At 38.8% G+C, this 16,708-nt stretch overlaps 1 protein-coding gene across 2 annotated transcripts in view; it reads left to right on the plus strand.

The window, feature by feature from the left end:
• The window catches only part of tmem184a.S (transmembrane protein 184A S homeolog), a 43,775-nt gene that overhangs the window by 9,551 nt on the left and 17,516 nt on the right, over positions 1 to 16,708 (plus strand). For both annotated transcript variants that reach the window (NM_001094773.1, XM_041577827.1), the window contains 2 exon segments: positions 8,338 to 8,592; positions 16,368 to 16,533. In NM_001094773.1, coding sequence (NP_001088242.1) covers positions 8,338 to 8,592; positions 16,368 to 16,533 — 421 coding nt within the window.

Below are 16,708 nucleotides of genomic sequence, written 5' to 3' on the forward strand. Positions count from 1 at the left end.
CCTACATTGAGGCTCTGTTTGGCAGTGCACCTGGTTTTTATACGACCAAAACTTGCCTCCAAACCTGAAATTCAAAAATAAGCTCCTGCTTTGAGGCCACTGGGAGCAACATCCAAGGGGTTGGAGAGCAACATGTTGCTCACGAGCTACTGGTTGGGGATCACTGATCTAGTGCAATGATCCCTAACCAGTGGCTTGTGACAACATGTTGCTCCCCAACCCCTTGGATGTTGCTTGCAGTGTCCTCAAAGCAGCTGCTTATTTTTGACTTACAGGCATGGAGGCAAGTTTGTGTATAGGTATGGGATCTGTTAACCAGAATGCTGGGGACCTGGGGGGTTTCAGATAATTTATCTTTCCATAATTCTACTAGAAAATCGTTTAAACATTAAATAAACCCAATAGGCTGGTTTTGCTTCCAATAAGGATGAAATATACTGGATCTTAGTTTGCATCAAGTACAATGTACTGTTTTATTATTATAATAGAGAAAAAGATTTAGACTGCCAGTGCACAAAGGGGCTACCAAATAGCCAATCACAACCCATATTTGACACCCCTAGGAACTGTAATAATTGTGCTTGTGTTGCTCCTCAAATTTTTTACAATTGAAAAGGGTTGGGGTCCCCTGGTATAGTGGCTGCAGCTGTACTATTTTGGCTGGCTGTTAAAGGGTGAAATCACCAAACAAGCTGACTTATTCTGAGTGTAGTAATCTATTGACAAAAGAAGAATCAATTGTTTTGTCCTGCTTTTAAGTGTATTTGACAGATTAAAATGCCATCCCCTCTTTCAGTGCTCCATTTTGTTCCAAATAAATGTCAGGACACTCCCGATTTGGAAATGTCTTGAAAGATTTTAAAATACAATAGATGACAACTAAAAGGATCTCAGTGTGTGGTTGCGTGTTCACTAAAGACTTTTCAGATTGATCACATCACATTCATAGTCAATCTGCTGCTTTAAAGTAGTTACAGGGATTTTTCAGTGTCAGACTATTTATTAATTTCCATTTCAAGGCCACATCTCCATTTGGATATTCCCTTTGTAAACTATAAACCAGGTAAAAACATGGACAATACAGCAACAGGTATAGGATCTGATATCCAGAATGCTTGGGACCTGAGGTTTTTAAATATGGTTTGGATCTCAATACATTATGCCTGCAAAAAATAATTGTTTTGCCACCAATATGGAGTAACGAAGATTAATTACCATAAAGTACATCTCTATGCGAGATGGCCTTCCCGTAATTCTGAACTTTCTGGAAAATGGGTTTCCAGATAAGGGATTACCTTTGGGGAAGAATATTATGGGGCATTTTCCTGGCCCATTATAAATTCTGAAAACAACAGTAAATATGTATAGCTGTTCATGGTAAATTAAACATCTTTCACAGAATGTTAAAAAGACTGATCATAAATTAAGAGCAAGTGAGAAAGGCCAATTCATGTTAAGAGCAAATGTAATTACAGCGATTCAGATTCCCTTATCTGGAAACCTGTTATCCAGAAAGTTTAGAATTACAGGAAGGCCATCATCCCATAGAGACCATTTTTATGCAAATAATTAAAAAACATTTAAAGATTTCTCTTTTTTTCTGTAATAATAAAAGAGTACCTTGTATTTGATGGTAACATCCATATTAATGGCAAAACAATCCTAGTGGGCTTATTTAATGTTGAAATTATTTGATCCAAAATATGGAAAACCCCAGGCCACATGAATTCTGTATAATATATCCCATACCTGTACTGATATGTCCCAGGTACATCCTTAATTTATGTAAGAAATGTGATGCTGTCACTTAAAAAAAGAGGTTCCCAAAACCTGGTGCAGGCCACTCTGATGGGCCTTAAGCAGTGGCCTTAGTCTGAAGGCTAATTAGGATGTTAATTAGGAGATTCCTTTCTTTTCCTGGAAATACTTGAAAGCCCAATTTTGAATTATCAGTTAGGGTGGGATTTAGGGTAAAAACTTATGAATTAAAGCTAGACCATCAAAGGAGGCTTAAAGGCTGACACCACTGGTATAAGGGCAGAGACACACGTGGAGATTCGGGGAGATTAGTCTCTTAGCCTCTTCTTCGGGTGAATAATCTCCCCGTAATGCCTTCCCACTGGCTAGAATCTAAATTGCCCTTACATCACACCAAGGGGGTTATTTATCAAGCTCTGAATATCTGAACCTTGAATAATTCGTAGTTTTCGGAGCAAAAAAAAAAAAATTATATTTTTTTCGAGATCTATTAAGGTACTATGGTCTAAAAACTCAGAATCTGAAACCCTGGCATCTAAAAGCTCTTGAGGTCCTGTATAAGTCAATGGGAAAGGTCCCAGTGTCTGCGCTGATGTTCGTACAGATATCCGATGATTTCAGGGTTTCGGCGCAAAAACCTCAGAAAACACAGAAAAAAACGTAGTTTTTGCAGAAAACTCCTAACAATTTGGAGTTGTCGGGGAAAGCTCCAAAGTTTGGCCGGCCCTATTTTTTCTGGCGTTTTGCTTCATAAATAGGGTCCATTCGGGAATTTGGAGTTGCTCAAAGTTTGATATTAATTAATTAATAAAAGTTTGATATCCCATATTAGTCCAAATAATACACATTTTTAAAAATGATTTCCTTTTCCCCTGTAATAATAAAACAGTAGCTTGTTCTTGTTCCCAACTAAGATATAATTAATCCTTATTGGAAGCAAAAGAACCCTATTTGGTTTATTTAATGTTTACAGGATTTTCTAGTAGACTTAAGGTGTGAAAATCCAAATTACGGAAAGATCTGTTATTTGGAAAGCCCCAGGTCCCGAGCATTCTGGATAACAGGCCCCATACCTGTATTTGAATGGATATATATAGGGGGTTATTTACTAAACTCAATGCAAAAACCCGGGGGAAAAAAGTGTGTTTTTTTATATAAAAACAGACTTTATAAAAACAAACCCCAAGGATGGAAAAGTCCGAATTAGAAAATCCAGCATCTCAGACCTGTCGAGGTTGCATATAAGTCAACGGGAGAAGTCCCAATGATTTTTTGATGTGCGCTGGGTTTCGCCCAATACCGGAAGTTTTCTACGTTTTTGGGCAAAAAAGCATAAGAAATCTGAGTTTTCGGGTGAAAAATCCGAAAAAACTTGAAAATCTTTTTTTTTTTTTTTCGCAAAGAAATTGTTCGGGAAATTGTAATCATAAATAGGCATGAAAAACCACAGCAGATTTGAACAGAGTTTGTAGCAGAAAATGTAGAGATAAAATCGGACTTTGATAAATAACCCCATTATATAGAGTCTATGGAATATGGTCTTTCGGTAATTCGGATCTTTCTGGATAACGGGTTTTCGGTTAATGGATCCCATACCTGTACCGCTTTGAATAGCAATCACATTTACAGATAATGAATACTAAAAGTTTGTAATAAATATATATTGGAAAGAGAAATAAAAATCTTTTCTTTCATAAGACAAAAAAAACTATTTTTAGATTGGCAGGACATGCTCAGTATTAAAACCTTTTGCAATGGCTTGTGAATTCTTATTTGTTTAATGCACTATGTGTATTTTTCCATCTGATATTTACCTTTCTTGTCAGATTTCATAAATTGATAGGGAGAAAGCTAGTGCCTGTATAAAACAGAATGTTGTCACATTAGCAGATGTATGCATAAAATGGAATATAATATATTGTAAAGTCGGAGGCTTGTTTTATATTGCTTAGGCCCCAGGTCCTTGAGTGAGTGCTGCTGATTCCCTGCTTTGTTGCTTCCTTGGGGTAAATTTACTAAGCAGTGAAAATGCTTCACACCCATTGCAACACTTCACCAGGCGAAAAATTCGCTGGGACAACGCAGATTTACTGAAGTTTTGTCCTGGCCGGCGGATGCTGGTGAATTTTCGCTAGCGTTACATCAGCAATGCGAGCAAATAAAAGCGACGTTCTATTCTGCCTAGCGAAAATTCGGTAGAGGTCTTGCTAGAGGCTAATTTGCATATGGCAGGAAATTTAAAGTTGAATAGACCTCTTCTGTTACATGCTGCATCTAAAACATTATATTGACACTGATATCCAGGGAACCTTAATAAAGTCAATAGAGTTGTTTGAATGCCCTACACATGAGCCCACTGTAAAATAATGTTCCCGTATGTTATAAAATGTAGGGGGAACCCAGTTACACAAAAATATTTTTTAGGACTTTTGCAGCCTATCACGCTGAAAAAAGGAAAAGACGCCAGAAGTTTTTTCCACTCACAAAATATAATGTTAGTAACTGAGGATTGAGGAAGTTCTATGCACTCCATTGCCTGGTCTGAGCTGGTGAAGGCAAGTCTGGCAAAAGAGATAACGTTCAATAAAATCCGCATTTTAGTGAATTTGCGGAGTAACATCCATTTGCCAGAGTGCAAAAGTCGCCTGGCAATAGAGTGCGAATCACTACTAGCGTCCTTCGCTAGCGAAGTGACGTCTGCGCCCCTTAGTAATTCAGCAAAGTCCCTGAGGCGGTAACACTGGTGAATAGTCGCACTTTAGTAATTCTGCCCCTTTGGCTCTTACTGTGCTTATGTACATAAAGTCCCAATATTGAATACACTCAGCTGACATAGATCCAATAATTATAACCCTTTTACAGATATTTTAAGATGATGCTGTAAGAACGAATTACTTTCCAATCAAGCCAATAGGCAGTGAGCACAGCAAGTCAGTTTTCCCCTCTTACAAATAAGAGAGGAACAGAATGACCAGGAAGTGATGGGGACAAAAACAAACTGGCAGTAGAGAAAACAAGGGATTACACGTATAAAGAGTCTGGAGTAAATATGCTGCAATTGTATACATATATTACGTACAGTTGATAGCACGTGTCCCAAATTTCTAATTGTCCATCACAAGTTTGAGTAACTGTCACTGGAAATGTCTTGGTTAAAAAAGACAAAATATGTAGAAGCAGAGATCTTTGGGTTGTGTTCAAATGAAGGTATTTAGACTAATGGAACACTAAATTTCTCTTTTCTCCCATTGGTTTGAATGGGAAGCTTGCTATCTGAAATCTTCAGAGTGCCATCATGTTATGATCTCCCAGCATATGTGTATACAATTTACCTTACCAAGGAAGTTTAATAAATGGACGAAATGGGCACTTACCCTGTGGTCACCTGTAGTGATGGGCGAATAAATTTGGCAGGCAAGGATTCACCGCAAATGTCTGCATTTTACCACCAGCGAAACTGCAGTGAAAATTCGGCATAGCAAAAAACAAAATTGCTGCGCGTCAGAATTGTTGCGCGTAAAAAATTATTCGGTCGCCCATTGACTTTAATGCATTTGGACTAAATAGTTGTGTGTATAAAAAATTGACACTCGCATCAAGATTGACTTCAATGTGTTTTACAAATTTTTAGGCGAATGAAACGGCGCAATCAGACCTTTTGTCTGATATAACATTTGGGGGCAAATTTACTTAAGGCCGAATATCGAGGGTTAATTAACTCTCGGTATTCAACTGTCGAATATCGAAGTCGAAGGATTTAGCACTATTCGTTCGTTCGAGCGTTCGATTTGAAGGATTTTAATCCATCGATCAAACGATTTTTGTTCGACCAAAAAAAGATAGCCAAGCCTATGAGGACCTTCCCCATAGGCTAACATTGACTTCGGTAGCTTTTAGGTGGCGAACTAGACACTAGAGGGTCGAAGTTTTTTCTTAAAGAGACAGTACTTCGACTATCGAATGGTAGAATAGTCGAACGATTTTTAGTTCGAATCGTTCGATTCGAAGGTCGAGGTTGAAGAAGCCCATTCGATGGTAGAAGTAGCCAAAAAAACCATTCCTCTATTCCTTCACTCGAGCTACGTAAATGGGCCCCTTGCATTTAGAATTCAAAAGAAGTGACAGAACTTTTATTTTAACTGTGAGCACCCCTACCACATAAGCAAAAACACTTTGTGCTTTAACTGTCCTTTTGTGTACTGTGTGACGTTTATTACTTACCCTTTCTTACAGGAATCCATGCTCAGTATATGGTCTCACTGAAAAAGGGTTCCTATAACACAACTAAATTGTTATAGCCCATTTATTATACAGTATGTAGGTAGTGATGGGTGAATTTCTTCCACTTCACCGAAAAATTTGGGAAGCGCCGATGCCGGCGACAATTCCAACGCCAACGACAATTAAAGTGAATGGGCACCTTTAATTGTCGCTGCCGTAAAAAAAAAAAAATCAATGTGATTTTGAGAATTTATTCGCTGGCGGCGAAACACGGAAATTCGCTGCAAATTCATGCCTGCCGAATAAATTTGCCCATCACTATGTGTAGTTTATATTTAGTAGCTATTGTACATTATGCTCCCTTTTAGCAAAGGCTCGGTGACAGTGTGTCCTCAGAAATGATTTTTGAAATGTTTAATTATATTTAAATGTTATATATTCAATTATACTGAATATTACTTTTAATTATTACCAATCCTTGTTACTCTTTGCAACCCAACTACTAAGATGGTGAGGTTTTTTCCCTTTGTAAATTCCGCAGAAGGAACATTTTGGGTTGTCCTAGTAGGTTTTCTTTTTTTTGTTTGTTTGTTTGCTTTTAAATAAGTCCCTATGTGTGAATTCAAACACCCAACCTGTGAGCTCACCGCACAACCACCCCTGGACTGTCTCCTGTGCCTGAAAGTAGAGATGGACATAGAGGAGGCATTGTTAGTAGAAGATGGGAAAGCACTAGGAAATAACATTTAGGCTGAGCAGTTGCTGCACTGTGGATCAGTTGTTTCTGTAGCAAAGCTCTGTTCTCATGTGATGTGCATTGAATTTGCTTTTGTTTGCCAGTAGGATTAGGCAACACACGCCTTGGCAATGGCATGGAAACTTCTGCGAGGTGAAGCATAAGGCGACATGTGTGACCTGTATTTCTTCTTTCTCATTAGGGTGCACCCCTTGTCACTAAGCAAAGACTTGGACTTCATGTGTAAGAATGATGATTGGCAAATATTTGCTTAGGTATCTGGTATTACTGCAGAGTCAGACCCAGCGGCTGTCACTTGTGTTAAATACACTGCTTAGTAAGGCTTTCCTGTTGACATTGTACTTACTCGACCCAAACCATGTTTGCCTTGTTTTCGCTCAAGTTACAGAGGATTTTTTCAAAAGGCTGACAGATTTTTATTTGTTATTTACAAATGTACACACTCTAAAATGGGCACAATGGAGGGCGCATATTGATGTAATTCATTAAAGTACATGCTCCTGCACTTACACGTGGATGCCAATGCATACATCTTGCTAATTCTCATAAAGGCTATGGGCAAACAGGCAGTTGGCTCTAGCAGTTGTCAGACTGTGTATTTTTGCAGGCTGAGAGAAGCAGATCTGCTCAGTGCTCCTGCTTCATTGATCTGAAACCGATCAGCCTGTGTGTAGTCACAAACAGCAGAGCTGAAGCTGGGGTCAGTAGTAATAGTAAAACTACATAGTTACAGTATAGCGGGCTTTTAAGTTGTATAAAATCTTAAACAATGAAAACTAGCACTTAGGTCAGACTTACTTTCTGTATCACGATATTAACAAATTCGAATTTGGACACATAAATATGAAAAGGCACAATGATTGCCCGGAGTGAGCTGCCTTTACTGTACTATAAAACCTGAAGGAAATCCTGATCCTGCATAATTTATACACCAAGTAAATAAGAAAGAGAAGAAGTTATTTATATATGTTTACCTACGGACATACAGTATAGAGAGATGTATAGTAGATTATCATTAATAGAGGAATCTCAAGGATAGACTCTTTATTTAGTGAGTCAAAGTCATCAAGTGGTCTTCTCCCTATGTCCATAGGAATACTGCAAGTGATGACCATAGGAATACTGTCAGAGTGCAGGAAATTGAGAGGAATTGTTTGGTCAATGTGTTGCTCAATGCTGTATTAGAAGCAACGGCAGGTCAAGACACATCCCCTGCCCTCAATTACCCACACCAACCACAGTGAGCTGAGGAGCAAGGAGGAGAACATATTGCATGGCTGCTCTTCTCAGCCAGACAAAACTAGGGGTAGGCAGATAGCTGAGCTTTGTACCTAGCACTCCAATTCTTTTGAGCCCAAGGCACATGCCTCTTCTGCCGAACTCTAGTTTCAGCCCTGGTTAGAGCAAAGTGTTTCCAAACTTGTCAATTATTCAGATTTAACAAGCAACATGAGGAAAGGGTTACATTTTTATTGCACTGTTACCCCAGTATTGTGCTAAGTGATTGTATAAACCCCTGCCGTTCTCCATTTACTTGTCACTGTCCCAGATCTCATAAACCTGCTTTGTTTACCTTTTGTTCTCTGTCCTTCTCTCTACAGATGAATAATACCACAGCCAGCATATTTCCAACTACTGAGCCAAACAACTCATTTACTAGTATGAACGAGACACTTGGGCCATCTACACTTTCCAGCCTCATCATGTCCTATACCTCGGATGCTCAAAATGCTCCACAAATGAGGGATTCAAATAACACCTCTGAGGACAATGAACAAATATTCTTGACGACAGCTGCTGCTAAAGGCATTTCGGGACTGTTTGTTTGGACTGCCCTGTTACTGACTTGCCACCAGGTAAGGAGGTTATTCCCCACTTAGAGGAGCCCAACTGCACAGGCAGTATATCACATGAGTGGCCAAAGCTGTCTTAACTTGGAAATGAGTACTGGGTAAAAAACATATCAATACATTGACTGAATTTACGGGTTTAGATCAGTGTTGAACTGGGACACCAGGTGCCCACCAAAAACCCTTAGACCGGGGGCCCATCCAAATATCTTTAGACCAGGGGCCCGCTCTAAGTATTATTTTCTTCCTCTCCTCGCTCAACCTCTATTCTCCTATTCTCTTTTCTTTGCATACCATAACCTATTATTCCATCTATTTAGCCTCTTTATTCTCATAAAAATGGGCAATGACCATGAAATAGGCCAAATGTTTAGAAGAAGGAGCGCCCACTGACACCTGGGTCCGTCGGGAGTTGGAATCCCGGTTGGCCAGTCCAACACTGGTTTAGATACATGAGATCCATCATGGAGTAAAGCTGGCCACAGGCGCAAAGATCCGATCGTACTTTCCCATCTCCCGACCCGCCACTTACCATTCAGATCAAATAAAGTAGTTAAAGAACAGATCAGCCGATGTTCTGCCCCTGACAGCAATCGTACCATAGTTATGTCCGACAAAGCTGGTGACAGTCTCCACTGAAAATCGTACGATCAGCAATACATACAGAGATATTATCAGCAACCGACAGAAATTTTCTAACCTGTCAGATTGACCGATCTCTGCCGGCGGAAAATGTCGGGACTCTCCACTCACGGTCCAAAAATCGTACGAATCCTCGATGCGTACGATCGGATCTTTGCGTCTATGGCGAGTTTAAGTGTAGTTGTCTACCATTTGTTTAACAATTAATGGATTTCTAATATTGTATTTGGGGTTCCCTACACAATTATGTTATCATAGTGTAGATTTTCAGATCACCCAGACAATTAGGGGCAATTTCATCAATTAACCCTCAATATTCGACTGGGAATGAAAATCCTTCGACTTCGAATATCGAAGTCGACGGATTTTGCGCAAATACTTCGATCGAACGATCGAAGGAATAATCGTTCGATCGTACGATTAAATCCTTCGAATCGAACGATTCGAAGGATTTTAATCCAACGATCGAAGGATTATCCTTCGACCAAAAAAACTTAGCCAAGCCTATGGGGACCTTCCTTCATAAACATTGGGTTCGGTACCTTTTAGGTGGTGAACTAGGGGGTCGAAGTTTTTTCTTAAAGAGACAGTACTTGGACTATCGAATAGTCGAACGATTTTTAGTTTGAATCCTTCGATTCGAAGTCATAGTCGAAGGTCGAAGTAGCCCATTCGATGGTCGAAAGTAGCCAAAAAAACACTTCGAAGTTCGAAGTTTTTTTACTTCGAATCCTTCACTCGATCTTGGTGAATGGGCCCCATAGTGTAGATATATATATTATTAGGGATTACATTGTATTATTGGGATTAAGGGATTACAGGTGCAATAAACCAGTTATTTGTAACCTTTTCCAGGGTACAATAATAAAAATTTATGAATATGTCTTTCCTCCTTAAGATGTTCTCCTTCGCCCTTGCCCAAACTGGCTTTCCATTGTCTTTATTCTTTATCCATGCTTTCAAGGATGTTTTTTAAGGATGTTGCCCATTCAATCAATACAGTAACGTTTTTTCCTCCAATAGAAAACAATCTATCTATCTAAGAGACGCGTAACTGGTTCTAAACCAATTCTTGGGCTGAGAAGCTAATTCCCCATACTTCGTTTGGGCCCCAGATAAAAAGATTAAGAATTATCCATGCATTTGCATGATGTTAATGTTTTACAGTGACAGTGTTGATGTCACAGGGGACAAATGTAAAGATTTCGCTTAATTGAGAGATATTTTCAGCAGGTCTGTTCCCCTTGTATCCTAATTGAGGCTTCACTTACATTGCAAAAATGAGAGACGCAAGGAACATGGCTTCCCACATTTTTTTGTATAAGCTATTTGTACTTTGCTACTTCAGCAATTAATTGAGAATTCTAATATCCAAAACGATTATACAGGCAGAAATGCCTTATTAAACTGACTGTCAGTTCAACTTTATTTCCCTGTTAATGAAGAGCTACAAATAATCTGCAAGCTCCATAGCCTCACCATTCATTATGCAGCCAGACTAGTTATAGAAGATGCTAAGTAACCTTGAATAATATCCAGCATTGGAACTTGCTGTTATTTGGTAAAGGCTTTTTATGGTTTAATGACATTTGTATGAAATATTCTGCTTGGTTGTTAAATATGATAGTTTTCTTAAGTGCAAGAGATGTGAATAATTTTCTTTGAATATATAAATACATCACACACCTTATAGAAACCTTAGGAGTAGGGATGCACTGAATCCACTATTTTGGATTCGGCCGAACCCTCAAATCCTTTGTGAAAGTTTCGGCTGAATACCGATCCGAATCCTAATTTACATATGCAAATTAGGGGTGGGAAAATATTTTTTTACGTCCTTGTTTTGTGACAAAAAGCCACGTGATCTCCCTCCCCGGGCCCTAATTTGTATATGCAAATTAGGATTCAGATTCGGTTCAGCCGGGCAGAAGGATTCGGCCGAATCCAAATTCTGCTGAAAAAGATTGAATCCCGAACCGAATCCTGGATTCGGTGCATCCCTACTTAGGAGTCAATTTAAGATGACCCCGTGTGAGGTTAGTCATGCAGTGTTTCATGGCGAAAAAAAAAAGTAGCTGCCAAAGTTTGTCGGTGAAAAAAGTTGCGAAAAAATTTGACGCTGGTGTCAATTCGCGAATGTCAAAATTGTCACCAGCGTCAATTTTACGTTCATTAAAGTCAATGTGCGTTCGTTTAATTGTAGCCAGAGTCGGAATATTGCCAGCGTCGGAATTGTCATCGAAGAATTTTTGCTGCAATTTTGTGATTGTATTTGCCATTCTACGGGGGGTGGTTTATCAATGTTTTGAATTTCAATTTTAGCTGTGATTCAAATTTATATTTGGCTAAAGCTCACATATACAAATGATCCTTTCAAAAACTCCAATATCTGGTATCTATTAAGCACAAAAAACTTGCAAGTTCATGTAGAAGTCAATGGCAGTTGTCCTAGGCCAAATGTAGGCCTTTCAAGACATTTTTTTGAAATGTACACTTTTTTTAGATTGTAGACCTATTGCAAATGATGAGTAGAATATTAATAAACATTAAATAAACCCAATTGGCTGGTTTTGCTTCCAATAAGGATTAATTATATCTGAGTTTGGATCAAGTATAAGGTACTGTTTTATTATTACAGAGGAAAAAGGATATCATTTGTAAAATTTTGGATTATTTGGATAAAATGTAGTCTATGGAGACCATTAGGTAATTCGGTGTTTTAGATAATAGGTTTCCCATACCTGTATTTTACACCTTATTAATGTACATCCTAAGCATTTTAAATTTGAAGTCCTCACACTTATCCCACTAATAGGAATGAAGCTGGGCATTATGCTACTCTTACAATACAAACCTGTCTCTTTCAAATGGGAAATATCTATTTTATTCACACTCATTCCATTGAACCGTTGAGTTGCTTCCAGCAGTTATGCCTGTCTGTGATCTCTTCCTTAAGGGCATAACTGCATTCCTCGCCAAAATAGATAGCTTGGAGGACTGCTCACCAGCAAGAGAATGTGGTTCTGGCAGGTCAATTAAGGTGGGGGTGGGGGGTGGGATGTGACCAAAACTCTCCCAGAATTTAAGAAGAAATATTACAAGAATGGGCCCAGAAAACAACTTTAATTTGAGAACAGAGCAATGAAACAACAAAGAATGACAAGAAGGAAAAATGTCGAGAAGAAGGAATTACTGCTCCCCTCTAACTTCTCTACAGCTCTTTGATTGCATCAACACATAGCTTTGCTGTTACAGTCAGGTGTCTGCTGGTAATTGTTTGCATTGGCATAGTGACTTCATTCTGGTATCAGCCTGATTGTGCTTGTGTTCATATGCAGAAATATATGTAAAATGCACTGCCTGCTTTTAATATCATAGAAGTATGTAATAGTGCATAAAAATGCATTGATGTTCCAGTTATTGGGAGCAGTGCATTCACTAACTCGCTGCACATGAAGCTGCATACACAGTCACATTTGGGTTCTTTTTACAGGTATGGGACCTTTTATCCAAAATGCTCAGGACCAGGGGTTTTCCAGATAATAGATTGTTCCATAATTTGGATCTTTATGCCTTAGGGTAGGGCTACACTGGCGTTTTCAGCTCGATCCGATACGCTGTGCAAAAACGCAGGGGTCAAGTTGGATGCGACAAAAACAAGGTAGGATATACAAATGTCGGATGAAGTTGCAGAGTTGATCCGACGCGACTGTCGGATGCTGACGCATCGCGCAGCGTCTGCATCCGACAGGCGTGACGCGTCGGATCAATGCTATCCGACAATGCTATTGCTTACCTTATTTCCGTCACATCCGACTTGATGCCTGCGTGTTTGCACAGCGCGTCAGATCGCAACGAAAATGCCCGTGTAGTCCTATCCTAAGGGTAGGACTCCAGGAGTGTTTTCGGCGCAATCCGACACACTGCGACAAAACGCAGGCGACAAATATAAGGCCAGTAATAGAATTGTTGCATGGTGCGTTTTGTCGCAGCGCGTCGGATTGCGCCGAAAACTCGTGGAGTCCTACCCTTAAGTTTACTAGAAAATGCTATAGACATTAAATATACCCAATAGGCTGTTTTTTGGTTCCAATAAGGATTAATTATATCTTAGTTTGGATCAAGTACAAGCTACTGTTTTATTATTACAGAGAAATGGTATTCTTTACAATATATTAGATAAATACAAAAATCTATTCTTGCCTGGTTCCCCGTTCTAAACCTGAAATAATAGTAACTGATTTGACTACCCCAGAATAAATTCCCACTGTGGACAGAACAGTTTTATTTATTTTTTAATGTTTATATGGATGTTCGGTATTGTGTTATAAATAGAAGAGCAATAAGATTCTAGCTAATTGATCCCATAACGTATGGGATCCGTTATCTGGAAACCCGTTATCTAGAAAGCTCCGAATTACAGAAAGGCCGTCTCCCATGAACTCCATTTTATCAAATTAATCCTGATTTTTTAAAAATGATTTCCTTTTTCTCTGTAATAATATAGCAGTACCTTTTACTTCAGCCAAAATAAGATTTAATTAATCCTTATTGGAAGCAAAATCAGCCTATTGGGTTTATTTAATACTTATATGATTTTCTAAGGTATGAAGATCCAAATTGCAGAAAGATCCGTTATCCGGGAAAAACCCCAGGTCCCGAGCATTCTGGATAACAGGTCTTATACCTCTAACGTATTCTCTAAAAAATCATGTCTAACAACAAACAAAAATCAGCATTTTTTCTTTTTGTACACAGAAACCTGCTTGAGACAAGTGAGGAATGCAATTATTTTCTGTGCCTTGTGACTAAACCGGCTCTTGATTAAACAGGTCTCAGTCTTAACAGCTATCAGGTGGTTTAATCTGAGTGTTTGGAAGGGGAGGGATGTAATTCCAGGCTATTTATTCTGTTCTGTATTCTGTATCTTTGTAATATGGCTTGTGATAGGCGGGAAATGGGCGGAAGGATGGAGATCAGCATATGCTGGGCCCCTCTGAAAATAATTTTGCAATCCTATTGGGTTTATATAATGTTTAAGTGATTATTAACAGACTTAGGGATTAATTAAGGTTCGAATGGTAATTTTGTATTAGAATTTTCTAAATTCTTTTTTGGGCAAAACTCACAAATTTAAAACCACCATCTCGGATTTGAATTTAAATATGAGATTTATCACCCCTCCACCCTGGAACCAGTTCTATTGTAACCTAAACTATTCTAACTATTCAACTATTTTAACCTAAAACCTGCCAAGTTCATGTAGAAGTCCATCGAAAATGACGCCCCAAGGGGAGAAAAAAAAGTTGCGCTTCAAAAAAAAATGTTGCGTGCCATTCAAAAAAAATTTGAAGTGCAAAAGTCAAGGTTTTTTTTTCCAGAGGAAAACTTGATTCGAATTCGATTAGAATTCGATTCACGTTTTCGAGTCAGGACTATTCCATCGAATTGTTGACATTTTTTCATAAAAAAAAAACAATTTGATTGAATTTTTTCATAAATAACATAACATTCAAATTGTGAATAAAATCAAATTTATTAGGGTAGGACTACACGGACATTTTTGGTGCGTTCCGACGTGCTGCGACAAATCGCATGCGACAGAAATAAGGTAATGAAGTCACAGCGTTGATCTGACGCGACATGACTGTTGGATGCAGACCCATCGTGCAGCATCTGTAACCGACAGTCGTGTCGCGTCGGATCAACGCTGCGACTTTATCTGACATTTTTATCTCTTACCTTATTTCCATCGCATGCGATTTGTCGCATCACATCGGATCGCGCCTTAGAGTTTCAAAAAAATCATATTACTTTAAAATTCAACCTTTGATAAATAACCCCCATAAGGTATTGTGATCCAAATTACAGAAAGTTATCTGGAAAACCCCAAGTCCCAAGCATTCTGGATAATAGATCCTATACCTGTTCTCACTATTTCCAAAAAATGTGGACAGCACTCCTTATAAGTAAAAGAAGTATGGTATCATTTGTGTCTCAACGAGATTATAAAGAGAGAGGCAGAACTTGGGTAAATACAGTGATATCATCATAGAGGCGAGTTTTAAATTTGGTGAGTAATGGAAATATGTGACTGGTGACTTTACTTTTGTGGCAATTAGCATTACAGAATTCTCAGTCCACATTCTGCCATGTGAGAAAATAGGGATATATACTGAGCGAATGATTGACGCTAGACTTAATCAAATATGTTGATTTGTTCTCTTTCTCTCTCCCCCTCACTGTCCCATGCATAGACCTGCCTCTGTCAATAGGGAGAAGATGGGAATGTTACACTTTGCTGTTGGTCTAATCTATAACCAATGAGTCAGTGTATATAGTACAGGGCATAATGGCACAAACCAAATGGTTTATTGCTTATTCCTCATTTCTAAGCGGTGTTATCATACACTGAGCGATATCTCCATCTGCCGCAGACCCAAATGATATTTGATAAGTGAAGTGAACCTTGTCCTCTTGCCTGCGGACAACCTGCTATCTCCCTCCTACTTCCCTTGTTCAACAGACACAGAGTATTATAATCCAAAAGAAAGAGCATTTTGTCATCTGAATTAATGCTGGGAATGTTCTATATTTTATTGAAAAAATAACAATTGGATATTGATTGCGCCTCCTTTCCTTGCACTATTCACTAGTCTCTTGAAATGTATTTTAATAAAAATAATGGCCCCGATTGGAAATAATTCCCCCAATACTGTAAATTCTTCCCCCATTACCCTAAAATGCTATGTCTGTCTTTTACCATATACCTTTAAGTATTCCAGGATGCTGTTAGTAGTGATGGGCGAATTTTGGGCTTCGCTGAAAATTGACGAACTTCATGCAAAATTCACAAAACGGTGCCCGCGTCCGTTTTTTTTGACATAGGTCCGTTTTTGGTGAAATTGCGCCAGCGTCCAATCGCGGGAATTCGCCGCGGATTCGCGCCTGGCGAATAAATTCGCCCATCACTAGCTGTAAGTATTTATGGTATCTCACGAGGTACATTACAACTGCTGATAATGGGAAATGTATTTTCTGCCTAATGACCTGCATGTGAGTGATATCACCTTGTTTATTGCAACCAAATGATCATTTCCAAGTCATTTCCACTGCTATTTTTTTTTGTACTTTTACAGATCTACCTCCATCTTAGAAACTACACTATGCCCAACGAACAGCGCTACATTATCCGGATCCTGTTTATTGTGCCTATATACTCCTTCGACTCGTGGCTGAGCTTGTTACTGATTGGCAATGATCAGTACTATGTGTATTTTGACTCTGTAAGGGATTGTTATGAAGGTGAGACCACGAGGGATACCGTATTATTTCTCGCAGCATAAAAGGGTACAATATGCTATCTTTTTGGAACAGAGTTATTTGGAACAAAAAAATTAGGTTTGCACATATAACAGTGGGGTGGTTAATAATTTGGCCTACAGTATATGTTCATGTTGCTGGAAATGCTGATGGCAGA

The sequence above is a fragment of the Xenopus laevis genome, chromosome 9_10S, assembly GCF_017654675.1.
Source record: "Xenopus laevis strain J_2021 chromosome 9_10S, Xenopus_laevis_v10.1, whole genome shotgun sequence".
Taxonomy (NCBI): domain Eukaryota; kingdom Metazoa; phylum Chordata; class Amphibia; order Anura; family Pipidae; genus Xenopus; species Xenopus laevis.